The 19,456-nt window shown below is 46.1% G+C and overlaps 1 protein-coding gene across 1 annotated transcript in view; it reads left to right on the top strand.

Moving 5' to 3' along the window:
* Positions 1–433: 433 nt before the first annotated feature.
* Positions 434–19,456, top strand: part of LOC126183441 (hyaluronidase-like) — a 268,965-nt gene continuing 249,942 nt past the window's right edge. The window contains exon 1 of the mRNA XM_049925429.1: positions 434–480. Within this exon, the coding sequence (XP_049781386.1) occupies positions 473–480 (8 nt within the window). The 5' untranslated portion in view covers positions 434–472. The remainder of the gene's footprint in view (positions 481–19,456) is intronic.

Below are 19,456 nucleotides of genomic sequence, written 5' to 3'. Positions count from 1 at the left end.
AATCGCTGTTATTCCGCAAAATTTAAACGGCAGCGATTTGTCATTTGTAATTCGACGAAGCAGATAGTCACAGTTTAAAGCTACGTCTATATTAGAGTTTGTTCCTGTAACGGATAAAATCACTGTCGGTGGTCTGATATCGATGAAGCAGTTCAATTCGTATGATACCGTGTTTTGACAAGCTGAAGAAAAACAGACCTGATAAGATGGCCCACTGCCATTTCGCACGTCCTTGACTGTACTCATTCCAGTTAACGACCTCTTAATGGCAGTCGCAACTTCGGGCAATAACCAAAGGACAGTATCTAAACTGCGAGAGCCGCTGATTTCTTACGATCACTTGCGCAGTTTCTACCCCGTAATCATGAGTTGGTGTACAATTTGATATTATAAAACTAAACCGTAATCAGATCAGGCTGCCAATCGTGTAGCCCAGCATTAAAACTCTCGGAGTCCATTTCATCTGCCAGAAATGTTAAGGTCAGTGTGTTATAAGACGCTAAAGGGATTTTCCTTAATTTACTTGAAAAGAGCAAAACAGTAATTGGAGAATACCATGCAAATCGCCTGGAACAAACTGCTGAGAATAAAACTAGATAGGTGTTCTGGACTGCAAAAGAGAAATATCGTCTTTCAGTAGATGAACGCATATGAGTACAATTTTTGAAACATCAGGTTAGATATCCTTTGTCTTCCACGTATTCTTATATTAAAAGAAATTTTTGCCTTCAACACTGTGGAGTTGAATGAAGGGATTGAGGAGGATCTTACATCATTCATCTTCAGGGATGAATTATTCTTATTTGGAAAGTTTAACTAATTGCATTAACCTGAATATGGGACTACACAAAAGTACTTTGATCTGACAAATACACTATGACACGTTTTATGGTTGTTGTCAGGACCTTCAGTCGGAAGAGTGATTTGATGCAGCTGTCCACGCTAGTGTATCCTATGCAAACATCATAATTCTGCAAACCTATTTACCATCGCCAAGCCTTGGTCTGCATCTACAGGTATTATACCACAATAACGACTCCTCGACTTCTAGGGATGTATCCAATTAACAGTTATTTGACCTGGTCATCAAATTTTCTTCATTCTTTTGCAACAGCACAGTTCAAAAACTTCTGTCCTCTTCTTGGTACAGGCCGGCCGGAGTGGCCGAGCGGTTAAAGGCGCTACAGTATGGAACCGCACGACTACTACGCTCGCAGGTTCGAATCCTGCCTCGGGCATGGATGTGTGTGATGTCCTTAGGTTAGTTAGGTTTAAGTAGTTCTAAGTTCTAGGGGACTTATGACCACAGCAGTTGAGTCCCATAGTGCTCAGAGCCATTTGAACCATTTTTTTCCTTCTTGGTACAACTGTTAATCATCCTCGTTTCACTTCTATACAAGGCCACACACGAGACAAAGAATTCCAGTTAAGATTTCTAATCACTTAGATTAGTATTCAGTGTGTACAAAATTCTGTTTCTTAGGAACGCTTTTCTTGCAATTGCCAGTCTGCATTTTACATCTTCTATTTCGGGCATCATCAAATATTCCTTTAGTGCCTTATTTCCTAATCTAATTCTCTTAGCATTGTCTGATTCTATTACACCTGTGTTTGATATTCATCTTATAGTGTATTTTCCAGAGACTACCGATTCCATTCAACTGCTCTTGCATGTTCTTTGCTGTCTCTAACAAATTACAAAGTCATTGACCTCAAAGATTTTCTTTCATTTCCCTGAACTTTAATTCCCTTTCCAAATCTCCCCCAGGTTTCCTTCACAGCTTCCTCATTCTGCACTTACAGTAACATAGTGGATAGACTACAACCTACCTCACTAATTTCTCAACAACTGCTTCCCTTTAATGTTCTTCGACTGCATGTTGGTTACTGTATAAGTTGTAGGTAACTTTCCTCTCCTCGCATTTTATTCCTGCTCCCTTCAGACGTCAAAACCGTATTCTGCTGAAAACTGTCAAAATGTTTCTCTAAATCTAGAGGTGCTATGCATGTAGATTAGCGTGTTTCAATATTCCACAAATTATCTACACTCCTGGAAATGGAAAAAAGAACACATTGACACCGGTGTGTCAGACCCACCATACTTGCTCCGGACACTGCGAGAGGGCTGTACAAGCAATGATCACACGCACGGCACAGCGGACACACCAGGTACCGCGGTGTTGGCCGTCGAATGGCGCTAGCTGCGCAGCATTTGTGCACCGCCGCCGTCAGTGTCAGCCAGTTTGCCGTGGCATACGGAGCTCCATCGCAGTCTTTAAAACTGGTAGCACGCCGCGACAGCGTGGACGTGAACCGTATGTGCAGTTGACGGACTTTGAGCGAGGGCGTATAGTGGGCATGCGGGAGGCCGGGTGGACGTACCGCCGAATTGCTCAGCACGTGGGGCGTGAGGTCTCCACAGTACATCGATGTTGTCGCCAGTGGTCGGCGGAAGGTGCACGTGCCCGTCGACCTGGGACCGGACCGCAGCGACACACGGATGCACGCCAAGACCGTAGGATCCTACGCAGTGCCGTAGGGGACCGCACCGCCACTTCCCAGCAAATTAGGGACACTGTTGCTCCTGGGGTATCGGCGAGGACCATTCGCAACCGTCTCCATGAAGCTGGGCTACGGTCCCGCACACCGTTAGGCCGTCTTCCGCTCACGCCCCAACATCGTGCAGCCCGCCTCCAGTGGTGTCGCGACAGGCGCGAATGGAGGGACGAATGGAGACGTGTCGTCTTCAGCGATGAGAGTCGCTTCTGCCTTGGTGCCAATGATGGTCGTATGCGTGTTTGGCGCCGTGCAGGTGAGCGCCACAATCAGGACTGCATACGACCGAGGCACACAGGGCCAACACCCGGCATCATGGTGTGGGGAGCGATCTCCTACACTGGCCGTACACCACTGGTGATCGTCGAGGGGACACTGAATAGTGCACGGTACATCCAAACCGTCATCGAACCCATCGTTCTACCATTCCTAGACCGGCAAGGGAACTTGCTGTTCCAACAGGACAATGCACGTCCGCATGTATCCCGTGCCACCCAACGTGCTCTAGAAGGTGTAAGTCAACTACCCTGGCCAGCAAGATCTCCGGATCTGTCCCCCATTGAGCATGTTTGGGACTGTATGAAGCGTCGTCTCACGCGGTCTGCACGTCCAGCACGAACGCTGGTCCAACTGAGGCGCCAGGTGGAAATGGCATAGCAAGCCGTTCCACAGGACTACATCCAGCATCTCTACGATCGTCTCCATGGGAGAATAGCAGCCTGCATTGCTGCGAAAGGTGGATATACACTGTACTAGTGCCGACATTGTGCATGCTCTGTTGCCTGTGTCTATATGCCTGTGGTTCTGTCGGTGTGATCATGTGATGTATCTGACCCCAGGAATGTGTCAATAAAGTTTCCCCTTCCTGGGACAATGAATTCACGGTGTTCTTATTTCAATTTCCAGGAGTGTACTTCCGTATCAAAAGGAAGAGGATGAACTATATCAAAAAGATTCATCCGATTTGGTACGTCTCTATTTCTGAAACTATAAACATATACAATGCATTTTGTTTTTTGATGAACGGGAAACTCAAAAAGTTTTTTTCATACATTTCCATAGGTGTCCAATATGCCCCCTTGAGTTGCCCGGCATATGTGAATGCGGAATTCAAATCGTTCCCACACTGCAGCGAGCATGTCTTTAATTACAGCTTCCACAGCTGCTGTTACGCGGTGCCTCAGTTCATTCATTGTTGTTGGTAATGGAGGAACATAAGCAGAGTCTTTTATAAACCCCCACAAGAAGTAATCACATACAGTCAGGTCCAGTGACCTTGGGGGCCAGTAATGTAAGGCTGAATCATTTGGTCCAGTGCGACCAATACATCGTTCAGTAATCCTTTGATTAAAAAATTCCCGCACTTCCAGGTGACATGAGGCGATACCCCATCCTGTTGGTAAATGAAGTCGTTCGAATCAGTCTTCAACTGTGGGAAAAGAAAGTTCTCAAGCATAACAGTGCTCTCAGCAAAGGAAAATGGACCATACACCTTTTCCCGTGAAACTGCACAAAACACATTAAATTGTGAAGAGTCCCTCTCATGTTGTACAACTTCATGTGACTGTTCCGCACCACATATCCTCACTTTATGACTGTTAACCTTTCCATTTAAATGGAATTGTGCCTCGTCACTAAACACTAAACGTGGAAGAAAACTGTCATTCTCCATCGTGCCAAGAACGAAATTACACAACTCTACAAGTTGTTTTTTGTCACCTTCACGAATAGCTTACAGTAGCTGAATTTTGTATGGTTTTATGTGTAAACGTCGACGCAAGAAACGCCAGACGGACATCGGGGGCATGTTTAGCTGTCGGGCTGCACGGCGAACGGATTTCTGCGAACTACTTGTGAAACTATGGCGGATGCGTTCGACGTCTGCCAGACACTCTGGGACGGCCCGGCGATTTGCCTTTACACAAACACCCTGCTTCTCGCAATTGTTCATGCCAACGTATAATGCTCTGTGCTGAAGGAGGATGCACACCATACCTAGTACGAAAGTCACGCTGAACAGCTATTACTGACTCGCTCTGCGCAAAACGTAGAACACAAAACGCTTTCTGTTGTCCCAACACCATTTTTGCTAGAAATGAAGTGGGAGCACACTGCTACTATCTAGCGGGATCCATGTAAAACTCGAGAGTTTGCTCTTTCCAACAGTACGTTGTTCACGCATGTAACTCAACTAACATACTACTTACGATTTTTTTAAAAATCGGATGATTCTTTTGATACGCTCTGTATATCCGGGCCACTGACCCAATCTCTTACTTTGCACACGCTGGTTCATGTTTCCACCGAAAATTTTAAGTACGTCTTGAGCTTCCGATCGAGGGCGTGTTGTATATGATAGACTGCCGGACGTCGTCTAGATATTGGCAGGCTGTACTCAGGCTCGGTGTCGATTTTCCTGACTGATCACAGAGACAAACGGTTGATACTGCGATAAAATTCTTTAACTGCGCCCTTAATGGAGTATGTATATGAGCAGTTGGTGTGCTGCACAAAACACTCTTGAGCAATCAGAGACACCTACCTAGTAGCATGAAGTACTTTTCACCCTAATGTCAGCGCTAAGATACGTGGGGTGGACTCCGTGAAACACCGAAACTTTTGCGAAGCCATGCTGGTCTGTGAGCGCTCAATCGCCGCGCATAACCTACGGAAATTGGTCGTAGTTGGTTTGTAGACGCGCATATGTGTCTCTATGGGGCTCAAGACGAATTTAGTAGGACTGAGGTCATGGTGATGTTCAAATGTGTGTGAAATCTTACGGGATTTAACTGCTAAGATTATTAGTCCTTAAACTTACACACTACTTAACCTAAATTATCTTAAGGAGAAACACACACACCCATGCCCGAGGGAGGACTCGAACCTCCGCCGGGACCAGACGCACAGCCCATGACTGCAGGGCCTAAGACCGCTCGGCTAATCCCGCGCGGCAGGTCATGGTGACACAAGGGGCCACGCAGGTACTGTCAAGTCCGCAGATCACAGAAAGCCATTAAAATTTCAATATCACGAAGGTAGCATATATCAAATATATCATTGGTATGATGTGTACTACTGCCTTGGGTATTCAAATTGTTGTATGTCATCTGCAACACCGCTACACACAAATAATTACTGCAAGTACAAAAACAATTGTTTATTGCAGCATTAACACAAACATATATCCAGTTCGGATTAACGCAAATGAATCTGTCCAGGCTAAGATCTAAGTTCCATAAAGAACAGTGACTTCCAGAAGTAAACATCCGTTCCGAGTTGAAGCCAGTTACCATGTCACTGCTGAGGCTGTGGTAGTTCTCAGCCAGGCTGTCACCATTTCACTTCCGACTGCTGCTATCGCGAGCTCTAGGCCGCGTACCCGATGCCATCTGACTAAGAGCAGGTAGAATCCTGGCTGAAGACGATAACTGCTGGATGTCGAGGAATGATGAACCCTTTGCTCTGCCATTGATGTACTCTGCTGAACTCCCGATGAACTCTACCAGTGAATTATAGCTGCCTCACTGGGTTGCTAGCTACAAAGCCGCGCGGATTCCTATCCTAAATCCGTGTGATTGGCTGGTGCTGCAGGCGATAATGTGTGCCCCATTAGTTGGCTCTACAAACAGGGCGACGCCACTGTTAGGCGCAATTGGTGCATATAACGCGGCGTGGAGAAATAATGTGGTCACCGCTGCCAACATTTGGCGACAACCGCTGAAGTCCTTGCCACTATTGGCATCACCTCGAAGTAGACACACCAACAAACCACTATAATAAAGGAGTGGACTACATGCTAGGGGTGGCTACGTAAGTTACAAAATCCACCCTTCCCCCTACCGCAAGGGAAGGAGGTTGCTACTGTGCTGTGACGGGCGAAGTCCACCTCCATCCCAATACATACCGTCTCTGCTGGGCTGTGTGTCCATCGGCTCTAGTGGTGGCAGCGGATCGGCGTTGGTAGGCTGCTATGGTGCTGATGCTCCCCCTTCCTCTTCGAGGGTAGACACATTGTCGTCACCTGGAACTGAAACAGGGTTATAATACCCTGAAGAGAGAAATGGTTGGAGCTCGTGGACATGATTCCGTCATGTGTCTCCATCTGCTGTCAATGCTACGTACATGGCGTTGACAAGAGGACAAACCTTCGTTCTCGGACAACATTCCTTTTTCGCCACACTGTACTTTTGAATATGAGACATCTACATCTACATCTACATACATACTCCGCAATCCACCATACAGTGCGTGGCGGAGGGTACCTCGTACCACAACTAGCATCTCTCCCTGTTCTACTCCCAAACAGAACGAGGGAAAAATGACTGCCTATATGCCTCTGTACGAGCCCTAATCTCTCTTATCTTGTCTTTGTGGTCTTTCTGCGAAATGTAAGTTGGCGGCAGTAAAATTGTACTGCAGTCGGCCTCAAATGCTGGTTCTCTAAATTTCCTCAGTAGCGATTCACGAAAAGAACGCCTCCTCTGCTCTAGAGACTCCCACCCGAGTTCCTGAAGCATTTCCGTAACACTCGCGTGATGATCAAACCTACCAGTAAAAAATCTAGGAGCCCGCCTCTGAATTGCTTCTATGTCCTCCCTCAATCCGACCTGATAGGGATCCCAGTCACTCGAGCAGGACTCAAGAATAGGTCGTATTAGTGTTTTATAAGCGGTCTCCTTTGCAGATGAACCGCATCTTCTCAAAATTCTACCAATCAACCGAAGGCGACTATCCGCCTTCCCCACAGCTGCCATTACATGCTTGTCCCACTTCATATCGCTCTGCAATGTTACGCCCAAATATTTAATCGACGTGACTGAGTCAAGCACTACACTACTAATGTAGTATTCAAACGTTACAGGATTCATTTTCCTATTCATTTGCATTAATTTACATTTATCTATATTTAGAGTTAGCTGCCATTCTTTACACCAATTACAAATTCTGTCATCTTGTATCCTCCTACAGTCACTCAACGACGACACCTTCCCGTACACCACAGCATCATCAGCAAACAGCAGCACATTGCTATCCACCCTATCCAAAAGATCATTTATGTAGATAGAAAACAACAGTGGACCTACCACACTTCCCTGGGGCACTCCAGATGATACCCTCACCTCCGATGAACACTCACCATCGAGGACAACGTACTGGATTCTATTACTTAAGAAGTCAATCTCAAAATGCCGTTTTCTGTTGTCGAATCCTCTGGTGACGGTGTTGCTCCACTGACGAGGTACTCTGAGAGTAAGAAGGGTCCTCATTTTCCGACTGTGCAACAGCTCTGCTGGAGATGTGACCCTGTGGGGCGAGCTTCTGTATGTTTCTGTGTTAGCCGGCGATGAACCAAGCGGACACACACCTCTGGGTACTCCAACTGGTAGATGAGACAGAGACGTCCAGTGGAGCAGTGAGGTGCTTGGTTGCGATCCATCGATCAACTTGAATGAGAATGTTCGCACGTTCTAACATTGCAAGGGTCACAGCTGTGTGAGGCTGGTTGGCACGAGAGAGATCAAACAGTTTTGCGCGACCTTGTTGCGATGATGACAGATACCTCACCGAACGACTCACCTTGCTTTTGTTCTCTGTCGGGTCTCCATAGACATTCTGCAAGCGCCTATGAATATGTGCGATGCTCTGGTTTTAAGCCAAAAGAAATTCAATGACATCTCTGTTTGGAACGCACATCCGTTACACATGCAATTTTGAAGGCTACATATAGCACTGTCACCAATCGGAACTTCAAGTAACTATAGGAGCAGAAGCGGGGATATTCCATGATGTCACACAACAAATAAGGCAGTTCTACAAACGAATTCGGCCGAGAAAAAATGTGTTGCATTGCTTATTGAATGCCCCTCGTACATATGCGTTGGCCCGGGTCAAGCACGCTGCCAGGATTTATGGTGCGGTAGGAACCGCTGCCTGGATTCCCCACACACGCCACCACGACGTCGACAACTACCTCTTGTACTTGTGAACATCAAACACTAAATAAATATAAATAGATTATTTGAATCATTTTGAAAGTAGGAGAACACAAAAGAACCTCTGGCTCACAATCTTGAATGCGCATCTAATTTCTTGAAAAGTATATTTCATTTTAGGTGTATACCTGTCTTGCGTTAACAACATTGCACTTTCCAGATGGGAATAGAAGGATTGCGATCGGTCGGTAAAATCCAGTAATCTCTGCTAGGAAAAAATAGATCGACAGAGAAGTGTAACATTAAGAATCTATATCGGTACTTCTATGAAACAAGCTATGCTGGAATGCATTACTATTAGAACTGTAAACTACAGTAGGCTACTGTAGACTATAATCATTAAGCGTAGATTACGGTCATTTTCCTAGCAGCCTTGGTCAGGTAAGATCGTACCGCATTACCTGTATGATAGGTGTGTTGGATACCTGTCGGGCGTTACCTCTTTTCGATACTTATGGGTGCATATGCGATCAGCGTTTTATTAGATTCCGCTACAAAGCGGAACCAGTGAACCGTCTGCAAACTGAAGGGCCACGTAACATAAAGAACATTTTGTTCTACAGTTATCCTCCCGTCTGTTACTTGAAAATAAACGGTATTTATAGCAAAATTAAAACTGTTAATGTCTAATTCAGTTTTCATTCGATAATTTTTAACGTCAAACAGAGGGATGTTGTAGTAAAAATAAAAAAAGCAATAGAGATTTTTCATATAATGCCACAAACGCAAATTCCTAAAAAAATTAAAAAGAAGAGACACAAAACAAAAACATAACATCGCATCATTACTTGATAGAGATTATATAAAACGTATCTCCGTTATTCATAAACAACTTTCACACTTATTAATAATACCAGGACACTCTTGCGTTTGATCACGATGAAGAAGGTTCTACTGAGTACAAAATAACAACAATAATGATGTAGATTTTTATGTTTGAACATGTAAACTGCATTTGCATCAGAAGTAATTGTTTTGGTTACATAAAAGCGAAGAAGTTACGCTATCAACTAATTTTTATTACTTATAAAATGAATTTATATTTTGCAAGGATATAAAATACACAATGGACTAACACTGAACGAACTATGATTCTAATTATATACAAAACAAGTAAACATAGAAAGAAAAAGCAAAGAGAAACCGTTGACTCTCAGTTTCTCTCTCTCACACTCATTTGTCTTCCTTTCTGTAACAACAATGCTACCAATACTGCCGGCAGTCCTACCATTTAGTACATCATTTATGTACTGTACCAAAACTACCAGACCCTAGTTTATGTAGAACCCAACTCTAGTTACTGCGTATGTCCGTAAAAAGAATGAAGACCAGGGTTTAACGTCCCTTCGATAGCAAGGTCATTAGAGACGGAGAGCAAATTCGTATTGCTGAAGGATCGAGAAGGAACCGGTTGTGTGTCATTTTCAAAGGAACCTTCTTAACACTTACAATGAACGATGCAGGGAAAGCACGGAAAACCTAAATGTGGAGGACCAGACGTGGATATGAACTGCCGTCTTCTCGTGTCTTACCACTGCGCCCTCTCTCTAGCTAAAAATGCGTGATCATTGTAACGCGACAGTGCGTTTACTATAACAATGGAAATATTTCTGGCAATATTTCGTCCCTAATTCACCTGATGCATTGGTTTAGGCGAATAACTGCTTTAAGTTAGTTATAACGCGAACTGCGAGGTAAGTAATAGGCAGAATTAATTCTACTATGTAAAGAGGCCAAGCCACAAGGAGAAAACTTCCTGAACAGCTGTGGAGGATTTTCTTCGTCAAGTGACCAGGAGAAAACTTTCTGCACGTGTGTAACCGGTGGCTGCCACCTTATTATCCCTACTTGGACAACCGGAGAAAGTCCCAACGTTGGTGGCGCTTGGAGAGAAATAAAGAACCAATGTCCACATCTTCTGCAGGTCGCAGGAAAAAGGTAACTATTTTAATGTACCGTCGATATTGAGGTCATTTCATACGTATAATGGTGGGGAAGGCATTGACCTTACCGAATCAGTAGCTTGATATGATTTACGAAAACGATGGAAAGATGCACCTGGATGGTCGCAAGGGGATTCAAATTCCGCTTCCAGCGAATACGAACCCAGAAATAGTAGTTGCTGCGTTACTTCAACAGCATAAAGTTTCTTGGTGGAAACGTCACGTAACACCACCGTTGCCGTATCAGTTGCGTTTCCCTGTGGGATTTGTATAGCAGACAGACAACACGAAACCTGAAAATTACTGAATAACTATTATTCTGCTCTTTTAACTGGTTTCAAATCATTAGCTGAGGGGCCGAATGTTATAAGTGGACAGTATCATCATGCTTTAACGGAAGTGAGAAAAATAATTACATTGAAATCAGGCAGTAGCTGTTTATTACTCAGTCAGACGAGGACATAAGATGCTTCTAAAAAAATCGGTGAATGGTATCACATAAAAGTAAAATGAAAGTTACACGCAAAATATGATTTATAGCATTCAGTTTATGCTCCACCGGCTACAAAAAAACATTTGGACTCAATGTTAGGAGACCTGAAATTCAAGTGTATGCACCATTTTCTCGATGAAATGATCGTTTGGAGTGCCAGTTTTGAGGAACACCAGAGGAAGGGGCTTAAATGCCTGAGAAAGGCAAGCTTGACAGTCAAACCGACCAAGGTGACACTCACTCAGAGTGAAATATCGTTCCTGTGGCAGCAAGAAAATTGGAAATTTGTGGTAAGGTCTTATGGGACCAAACTGCTGAGGTCATCGGTCCCTGGGCTTACGCACTACTTAATCTAACTTTAACTAACTGACGCTAAGGACAACACACACACCCATGCCCGAGGGAGGACTCGAACCTCTGACTAGAGGGGAGCCGCGCGGACCGTGACAAGGCGCCCCAGACCGCGCGGCTACCCCTCGCGGTTGTCAGCAAGAGGGATCAGCATTGATCATTCGAGGAACCGCGCCATTTATAAATTTCCTGAAACCTGAAATAAAAGTGACAGCACGTGGTATGGGAACAGTGAATTTTTTAGAAAGTTTGTGGCCAACTTTGTGCAGCTAGTGGCTCCACTTAACCAGCTACAGCAGGGAAAGGAGAAATGTAGGTAGGGTGATTCCCAACAAGACATTTTCGATTCCCTTGATCGTGCACTTTGTAACGCCCTGGTTCTAGCGATCTATATTTTAATCCACCTTTCGTGATAAATGAAAAGCAATAGTTTGCTTTTGTTCTACAGTATTACTTTCATTGTGTTAACCGGCTTATGGCTTACAAGACCATCTTTAGAATCTTTCGTGGTTCAGATGAACGCCTTTAATTCAGGCTTTGCGGCTCTGTTACTCCAAGAAAAGGAAGGCGAGTGCTAACCCTTGGCCTACACTTTAAGAGCACCGTCTGGACCCAAGGTTCATTATTCTGTATACGTACTCATAGCTCTGACTGTGCTATTTGCTCTAGAGTGATTCAGATTTTATCTGGAACACAGGAGGTTTAAACAGAAACAGATAATCAGGCCATAAGTTGGGTCTTGGCCCGGCCATGCAAAGCAGACGGGATAGCTTGCTGGATAACGTGTATTTCAGCCTTCCAGTTCGATGTCATACATATAAAGGCGCCGCAGAATCAAGTGGCTCATGCTCTGAACCGGGTGTTCAGCCGTATATTGCCATTCACTTCAAGCCTATATGTATATATGCCGTTCCGAGCTCCAGCAAATTGAAAATCACTGCAAAACCCGTTGTTAACTGTGTGATTCGTTACAATAAAACAATGAGAAATAGTATATTCGTGGCAAAAGAATTATTGTAACTTGCGTATAATGAGAGTAGGCTATTTGAAGGCAGCGACACACGAAGATCCACCCAAAACGCATTGTTCTTGGTACAATTTGTTATAATTAAGTTTCAGTTAGTAACGTACCTACGATTAAGGTTTTTAGCAAGTGGTAAGATACTATGATTAGAGACATAAGACGTAATGTTGCTTTAGCGTAATGAATAGCGTCACTGTCTTACAAAGAGTTTTTTTGTTGGGGCGGTGGTTCGCGTCCTCACACAACCAATTGTTTTTTCCTAACATTTGCGTTTTTATTAGGTTCTGATACTTTATTATTAGTTTAATATAAGTATAGACTATAATATTCGATGTTATTTAATACAATTACACCTTTGTTTGAGGGGTGACTGTTGGATTGGCTTAATATAAAAGACAGCTTGCGCTACTTTTATAAAGATATTTTGCTCCTTCTTCTTTAACGATTCGTAATTCACATGTTGCAAAGATTCTGCTACTGGGTAGTGCTACTGGGTAGGAACAGTGATCAAGTAAGACTGACCTTGGGGTTTTACTAAAATGTGGGAATTATGAAATAATGTTTATCTTACGCGGAGAAGTATTCCAAATTTGTAACGCACTGTTTGTAATGGAACTTTTATAAGCCTGTGTCCTTATTGATTGGACATGGTACTTTCCTTTTCGTGGACGACGGAAGAAATGTACGTTTTAATAGAGCTAACGTGGGAATTTTACGCGCGCCCGTTGAGTAAACAGTGTGATTTACGAACTAGAAACATCCCTCAACTGTTGCTGGTGTTGTGGGTTGGCAGGAGAGCCAACACCGGGTACTAGAGGAAGCCGAAAGGCACGCGTTATAGCTCACGCAGGCTGGCGTGAGGTCTGGAACAGGACAAGGAAATTAGACTTTAGAAAAACGGACGTAGCTTGTGGAATACTTAACTTCAATCCATTAATGGTGAACGTCGCTCTTGACGGTACATTATTCATAATATCAATAGTAACTGGTAATGGCACCTTGCTAGGTCGTAGCAAATGACGTAGCTGAAGGCTATGCTAACTATCGTCTCGGCAAATGAGAGCGTATTTTGTCAGTGAACCATCGCTAGCAAAGTCGGTTGTACAACTGGGGCGAGTGCTAGGAAGTCTCTCTAGACCTGCCGTGTGGCGGCACTCGGTCTGCAATCACTGATAGTGGCGACACGCGGGTCCAACGTATACTAACGAACCGCGGCCGATTTAAAGGCTACCACCTAGCAAGTGTGGTGTCTGGCGGTGACACCACATTCCTCCCCCGCAAATCGGCGTACGGTTGTGACATAAGGCTTCCGCCCGCCGTGGGGAGGACCCCATGTCGACGTATGCGACGAGGTGGGGAGCCTAACAACAGGCGAGGCTGTGCCACCCGCACCCTGCCATTCGGACCGCGGGGAGCTAGGAAACGCCTGAAAACTTGCTCCAGGGTGCACGCCAACATGCGATGTATGCGCCCGCAGAGAGACAGGAGGGGCCGAAGAGTCGACCTCCATCGGGCCGGGGCACCCGACGGGCGAAGACGACATATGGTACGGAGCGGGCAAGAGATCCATGTCGGAGGACAACTGGTCACGGGAAGCGATCGGCGGCGCGTGACCCAGGGAGGCGCCCGGCGGTTGCAGCGACGCGTCCACTGCGGGCGTCGCCGGCGGGAGAACAGGCGGCGGCGTTGCGTCGCCATGGGGCAAAATGGAAGGCAGCTTCGGTAACACCTGGGGCTGAGGCGAGCCAGTAGATGGGTCCCCAGGGCGCTGACCGGACGGCACCGTCGCTGAAAGCAGACGGGGAGCGGCAGATCCCGTGCGACGACAGAGGCGCAGCTGATTGAGATGCCGACGCACCTTACCAGAGGCCCCCAAAACCAGATACATAGCGCGGCCGAGGCAGCGAAGAATGCGCCCTTCGAGCCAATGCCGTGAACCTCGATAGTGGCGGTAGTAGACAACATCGCCTGGGGAAAAAGCAGGTGTCTGCCGCTGCACAGGAACCTGATGCGGCGGATGTAGCAAAGACATCAAGGTTCTATGAGGGCGACCATGGAGCAACTCAGCCGGCGAGCGACCATCTCGGGGCTGAGAGCGATACGAGGACAAAAAGAGCAATAACGCGTCCTCCCGATAATGCGACTCTTTCAACTTCAACATCTGTGACTTGAAAGTACTGACCAATCGTTCAGCGGCACCGTTTGACTGTGGCGAAAACGGCGCGGACGTCAGATGTTGATTTGAATTAGCCTTGCAGAATGACTGAAATTCTGCGGACATGAATTGTGGGCCATTGTCGGAAACAATAGTCTGTGGAAGACCTTCAATGCAAAAGATAGCGGATAACGCTTGGATGGTGGCAGATGACGTCGTGGAAGACATCCGGACAACAAAAGGAAAATTACTGAATGAATCTACCACAACCAACCATCGAGCATTCCAGAATGGACCAGCAAAATCGATGTGTAAGCGTTGCCAAGGGGAAGTGGCTTTTGGCCCTGCAAAGAATTTCCGCGGTGGTGCTGATTGTTGTTCGGCACACACCATGCAAGAAGAGCACATATTCGTAATCGCGGCATCGATTCCGAACCAAGTACAGTGATGACGAGCAAGTTGTTTCGTTCTCACTATACCCCAATGTCCGTGGTGGAGAAGCTGTAAGACAGAGGACTGTAACGAACGTGGGACCACGACCCTGGACTGATCATTATCAGAACGCAACAGCAAAACACCACGTCGTACAAAAAGTCTCTCCTTGTGAGCAAAAAATCGGCGAACCAACGGATCCCCGAACCGTGACTTTGACAAGGGCCATTGAGTAGCAACGAAACGCAGAACGGTAGCAAGGACAGGGTCGGCAGCTGTGGCTGTAGCGACACGACGAAAATCAGTCGGAAACGATTCGACCACGTCATCGGTTTCCGAATCAATGAACATGCAAGCAAGTTCGGAGGAATCGAATGCTCTATCCTCAGCAACAGGCAAACGGGACAACGCATCGGCTTTCCGTGCTTAGCAGTGGACCGATACAAGATATCGTAGCGGTACTGCGAGAGGTAAATAGACCAGCGAATGAATTTCTGCGCTGTACGTGGAGGTACAGGCTTGGACGGATGAAAAAGCGATGTCAAAGGTTTGTGGTCTGTGATGATGGTAAAGTGACAACCATACAAGAAATCATGGTAAGTCACGAGCAAAAAAGACACATTTGTCCTTCCGCAAGCGAAGACCATTTTGTCGCAAGACCTGAAATAATGTTCTGAGATTGGCTAAATGTTCTTCTTCCGTCTTTCCGGAGATCACAATATCGTCCAGATAGTTTGCTGCAGTAGGGACCGACGCACAAACAGTTTGTAGATATTGCTGAAACAATGCAGGGGCGGATGTACGCCCGAATGGCAGTCGTTTGAATCGATACAAACCAAGATGCGTGTTAACCACCAAAACGCGCTGGGATTTTTCGTCCACCGGTATTTGCAAGTACGCATCCGCTAGGTCCAACTTCGAAAAATATTTACCCGGGCACAGTTTGTCAAAAAGATCTTCTGGGCGGGGTAAAGGAAAAGTTGCAGTCACTAGTTGTGGATTCACTGTTGCCTTGAAGTCCACACAAAGTCTCAATTTTCCGGAAGGTTTTGGCAAAATTACTAAAGGTGATGCCCAGAGAGAAGCCTGCACACGTTCAATTACACCTTGTGATTCCAAATCGTGTAATGTTTTTGCGACCTCATCACGCAATGCGTGGGGAACATTGCGCGCTCTGAAAAATTTCGGTTGCGCGTTTACTTTCAGTTCCAAATGTGGTTTATAGTTCTTAGCGCAACCAAGGCCCGGTGCAAAAAGTCTGCAAATTCTTCACAGAGACGAGAAACGCTGTCTGAAGACACAGTCTGGTTCACTGATAGGACCTGATTTACTATAGACAAGTTAAACAACTGAAATAAATCGAAACCAAACAAGTTCACTGCAGATGAAGAACGAAGGACGTAAAATGACACAAGTTTTGTTTGACCCTCGTATGTTGCAAGAAGGCTGCACTGTCCTAACACAGGGATCTGGTGAGCCGAATAGCTAGTTAACTTAACAGTTGCGGCATGCAACGGAGGTGTGCCCAGCAGTTTGTAAGTGTCTTGATTGATCAGTGAAACTGCAGCCCCGGTATCGAGCTGGAATGGTATCACTTTGCCGTTAATGTCCAAGTCCACAAAAAGTTTATTGTCCTGCTGACGACAAGAGCGACTGTCTCGTGCAACGTGGACTGACACTGGTACAAAATCACTTGCGACTTGACGGGAGTTCCGGCGATGTCGACGCACACTATTTTTGGAACGAACACAGTCACTGTTAGAGAGAGTGGCACTGGGCGGAGTGGAATGAACTATATGAATTTCCATGGGCGAAGTGTTGTGAGCCTGAGTATCCTTGGTTCGATTCCGATTCCGGTGCGAAGCAAAGGGCCTGGAATGATTTTGAGTTTCCAATCTGAGCTTTTTCTGGCAAACACTTTGAACATGTCCTTTTTTATTACAGTAAAAGCAAATAGCTTGGCGTGACGGGCAATTCTCAATCGAATGTCTAGTAGCACACTGCGGGCATTATTTTAGCACTGCATTTGCTTGCCGGCGCGGTACACGTGGCTGAGAGCCTGGCGGCAGTGGCGCGGTCGGGCGCGAGGACTGTTTACTGTTCCGTGCAGCTCGCCCGGTGGGCCGGTTAACCTGACACACGGGTGGGGAAGTTTCAAATGATTCCTGAGCAAAGTCAAATGTGTCCTGCCAATCCAATATGTCCATCACTTGTTGAAGGGAGGGACTGACTACTTTCAAAATCTGTTCCCGTATACGAACATCAGAAACGTTCTGTGCAATTGCATCACGCACTATAGTATCTGAATAAGGGAGTCCACATTGACACTCAAAAGCACAATCCCTAGTAAGGTCTTGCAAGGTTGCAACCCACTCCCAATTAGTCTGACCGGCCGTACGTTTTGTACGAAAGAAGGTATACCGTTTGGCAGCTACGTTGACTGATTCTTTGAAATATGCATCTAATGCAGACAAAATTTCGTCGTAGGACAGAGTAGCTATGTCGCGTCGGGGAAATAATTTGACTATCACACGGTATGTGTGCACCCTTACGGAGGATAATAAAAAAGGTTGCCGCTCGTTACCTTGAATTCTGTAGGCGGCGAGATGGAATTCAAATTGGCGTGACCACTCCGTTCAGCTTTCCAGTGCAGCATCAAAAGGATGAAAAGTTGGTGCAACTGCGTGTTGTGGATGCGTTAGCGGTGGAGCGGCGGCTGCCGCATCGTTTTACATTGCACATTGACCCTGGATGAGCTGTCCAAGGGCATCCAGTAAGGCCTGCGTCTGCTGATTCTGTAAGCGATAAAATTCGGACAATACATCTGGAGATGGTGGCGAAGCCATTACACAAGTAAATCAGTGCAGTATAGTTACGAACGCGGTGTTGCCTCGTCGCCAATGTTGTGGGTTGGCAGGAGAGCCAACACCAGGTACTACAGGAAGCCAAAAGGCACGCGTTTTAGCTCACGCAGGCTGGCGTGAGGTCTGGAACAGGACAAAGAAATTAGACTTTAGAAAAGCGGACGTAGCTTGTGGAATGGCTCTGAGCACTATGGGACTCAACTACTGTGGTCATAAGTCCCCTAGAACTTAGAACTACTTAAACCTAACTAACCTAAGGACAGCACACAACACCCAGCCATCACGAGGCAGAGAAAATCCCTGACCCCGCCGGGAATCGAACCCGGGAACCCGGGCGTGGGAAGCGAGAACGCTACCGCACGACCACGAGATGCGGGCTAGCTTGTGGAATACTTAACTTTAATCCATTAATGGTGAACGTCGCTCTTGATGGTACATTATTCATAATATCAATAGTAACTAGTAATGGCACCTTGCTAGGTCGTAGCAAATGACGTAGCTGAAGGCTATGCTAACTATCGTCTTGGCAAATGAGAGCGTATTTTGTCAGTGAATCATCGCTAGCAAAGTCGGTAGTACAACTGGGGCGAGTGCTAGGAAGTCTCTCTAGACCTGCCGTGTGGCGGCGCTCGGTCTGCAATCACTGATAGTGGCGACACGCGGGTCCGACGTATACTAACGAACCGCGGCCGATTTAAAGGCTACCACCTAGCAAGTGTGGTGTCTGGCGGTGACACCACAGCTGGAGTGCGTTGCGATCGCGTATACCACGTTGGGGTCCACGTACCGTAAGCACAAGTCGCATCGCTCCTGAGCGTTCAGCAGCACGTTGAACTTGGCACGCTCAACGTTAACGTTCGACAGCACGGTCCGTGTGCGGACGGCTTTAGTCAGGGATGGGAGGAAACGTTGGAACGCAGCCAAGAAGCATCGACATCTGTGGGTGGTGCAGAGGTGCCGGAATCCCAAGTAGTTGGCACCAACCTAGCTGAGATTACGTCCTTGTATTGTCACTTGAGGAGGAGCAGAGAACGGATGAAGAGTTAAGGGGTATCCAAAGGGAGTTAGAAGAGGAATGTCCTGTGATTCTTTAGAAATGGGCGTGTTATGTTCTAGAACTAGATATGATGGGAAGTTAAAAATCTGCCTCCCCAGGAGTCTGGTACCAGCCACTTTAGTTACTTCCATCAATCATTATGCAGCGGGCACTTGGGGCTCCACGAAACCAAAATGAAAATTAGAGAACACCTAACGTGCAATTACAGAAACTGGGCGTAGCTGCCAGGAATGCAAGCAAGGGAAACGGGATAGTAAGACCAAAAGGGTTTCTTGCATTCCAATAGGAAGTTTCGGCCTATGAAAGGCGGGTATCGTTTAGTTTGTGAAGTCGTGGAAGCCTTTATAATATTCTTGTGGCTTATTCTAGCAAAGGGGCCAAAATTGGCTTGAGTATTCACCATTTGTCCACTACCTTTGCGAGTTTTGGTCACCCAGTATGATAGCGACAACGCACCTGTGTTCGTTTCACGGGAGTTTCAGAGGTTCTGGTTTATCAATGGTATCAGGCATTTAACAACTACGTCTTATTGCCCCAAACCCTCCTTTGCAGAACGCTTAAATAGAATCTTTAAGTCCGCTTTAATAA

Source organism: Schistocerca cancellata, chromosome 4, assembly GCF_023864275.1.
Source record: "Schistocerca cancellata isolate TAMUIC-IGC-003103 chromosome 4, iqSchCanc2.1, whole genome shotgun sequence".
In the NCBI taxonomy this organism is placed as follows: Eukaryota; Metazoa; Arthropoda; class Insecta; order Orthoptera; family Acrididae; genus Schistocerca; species Schistocerca cancellata.
The sequence above is the reverse complement of the archived record's forward strand: the minus strand, read 5'-3'. Positions and strand labels throughout refer to the sequence as shown.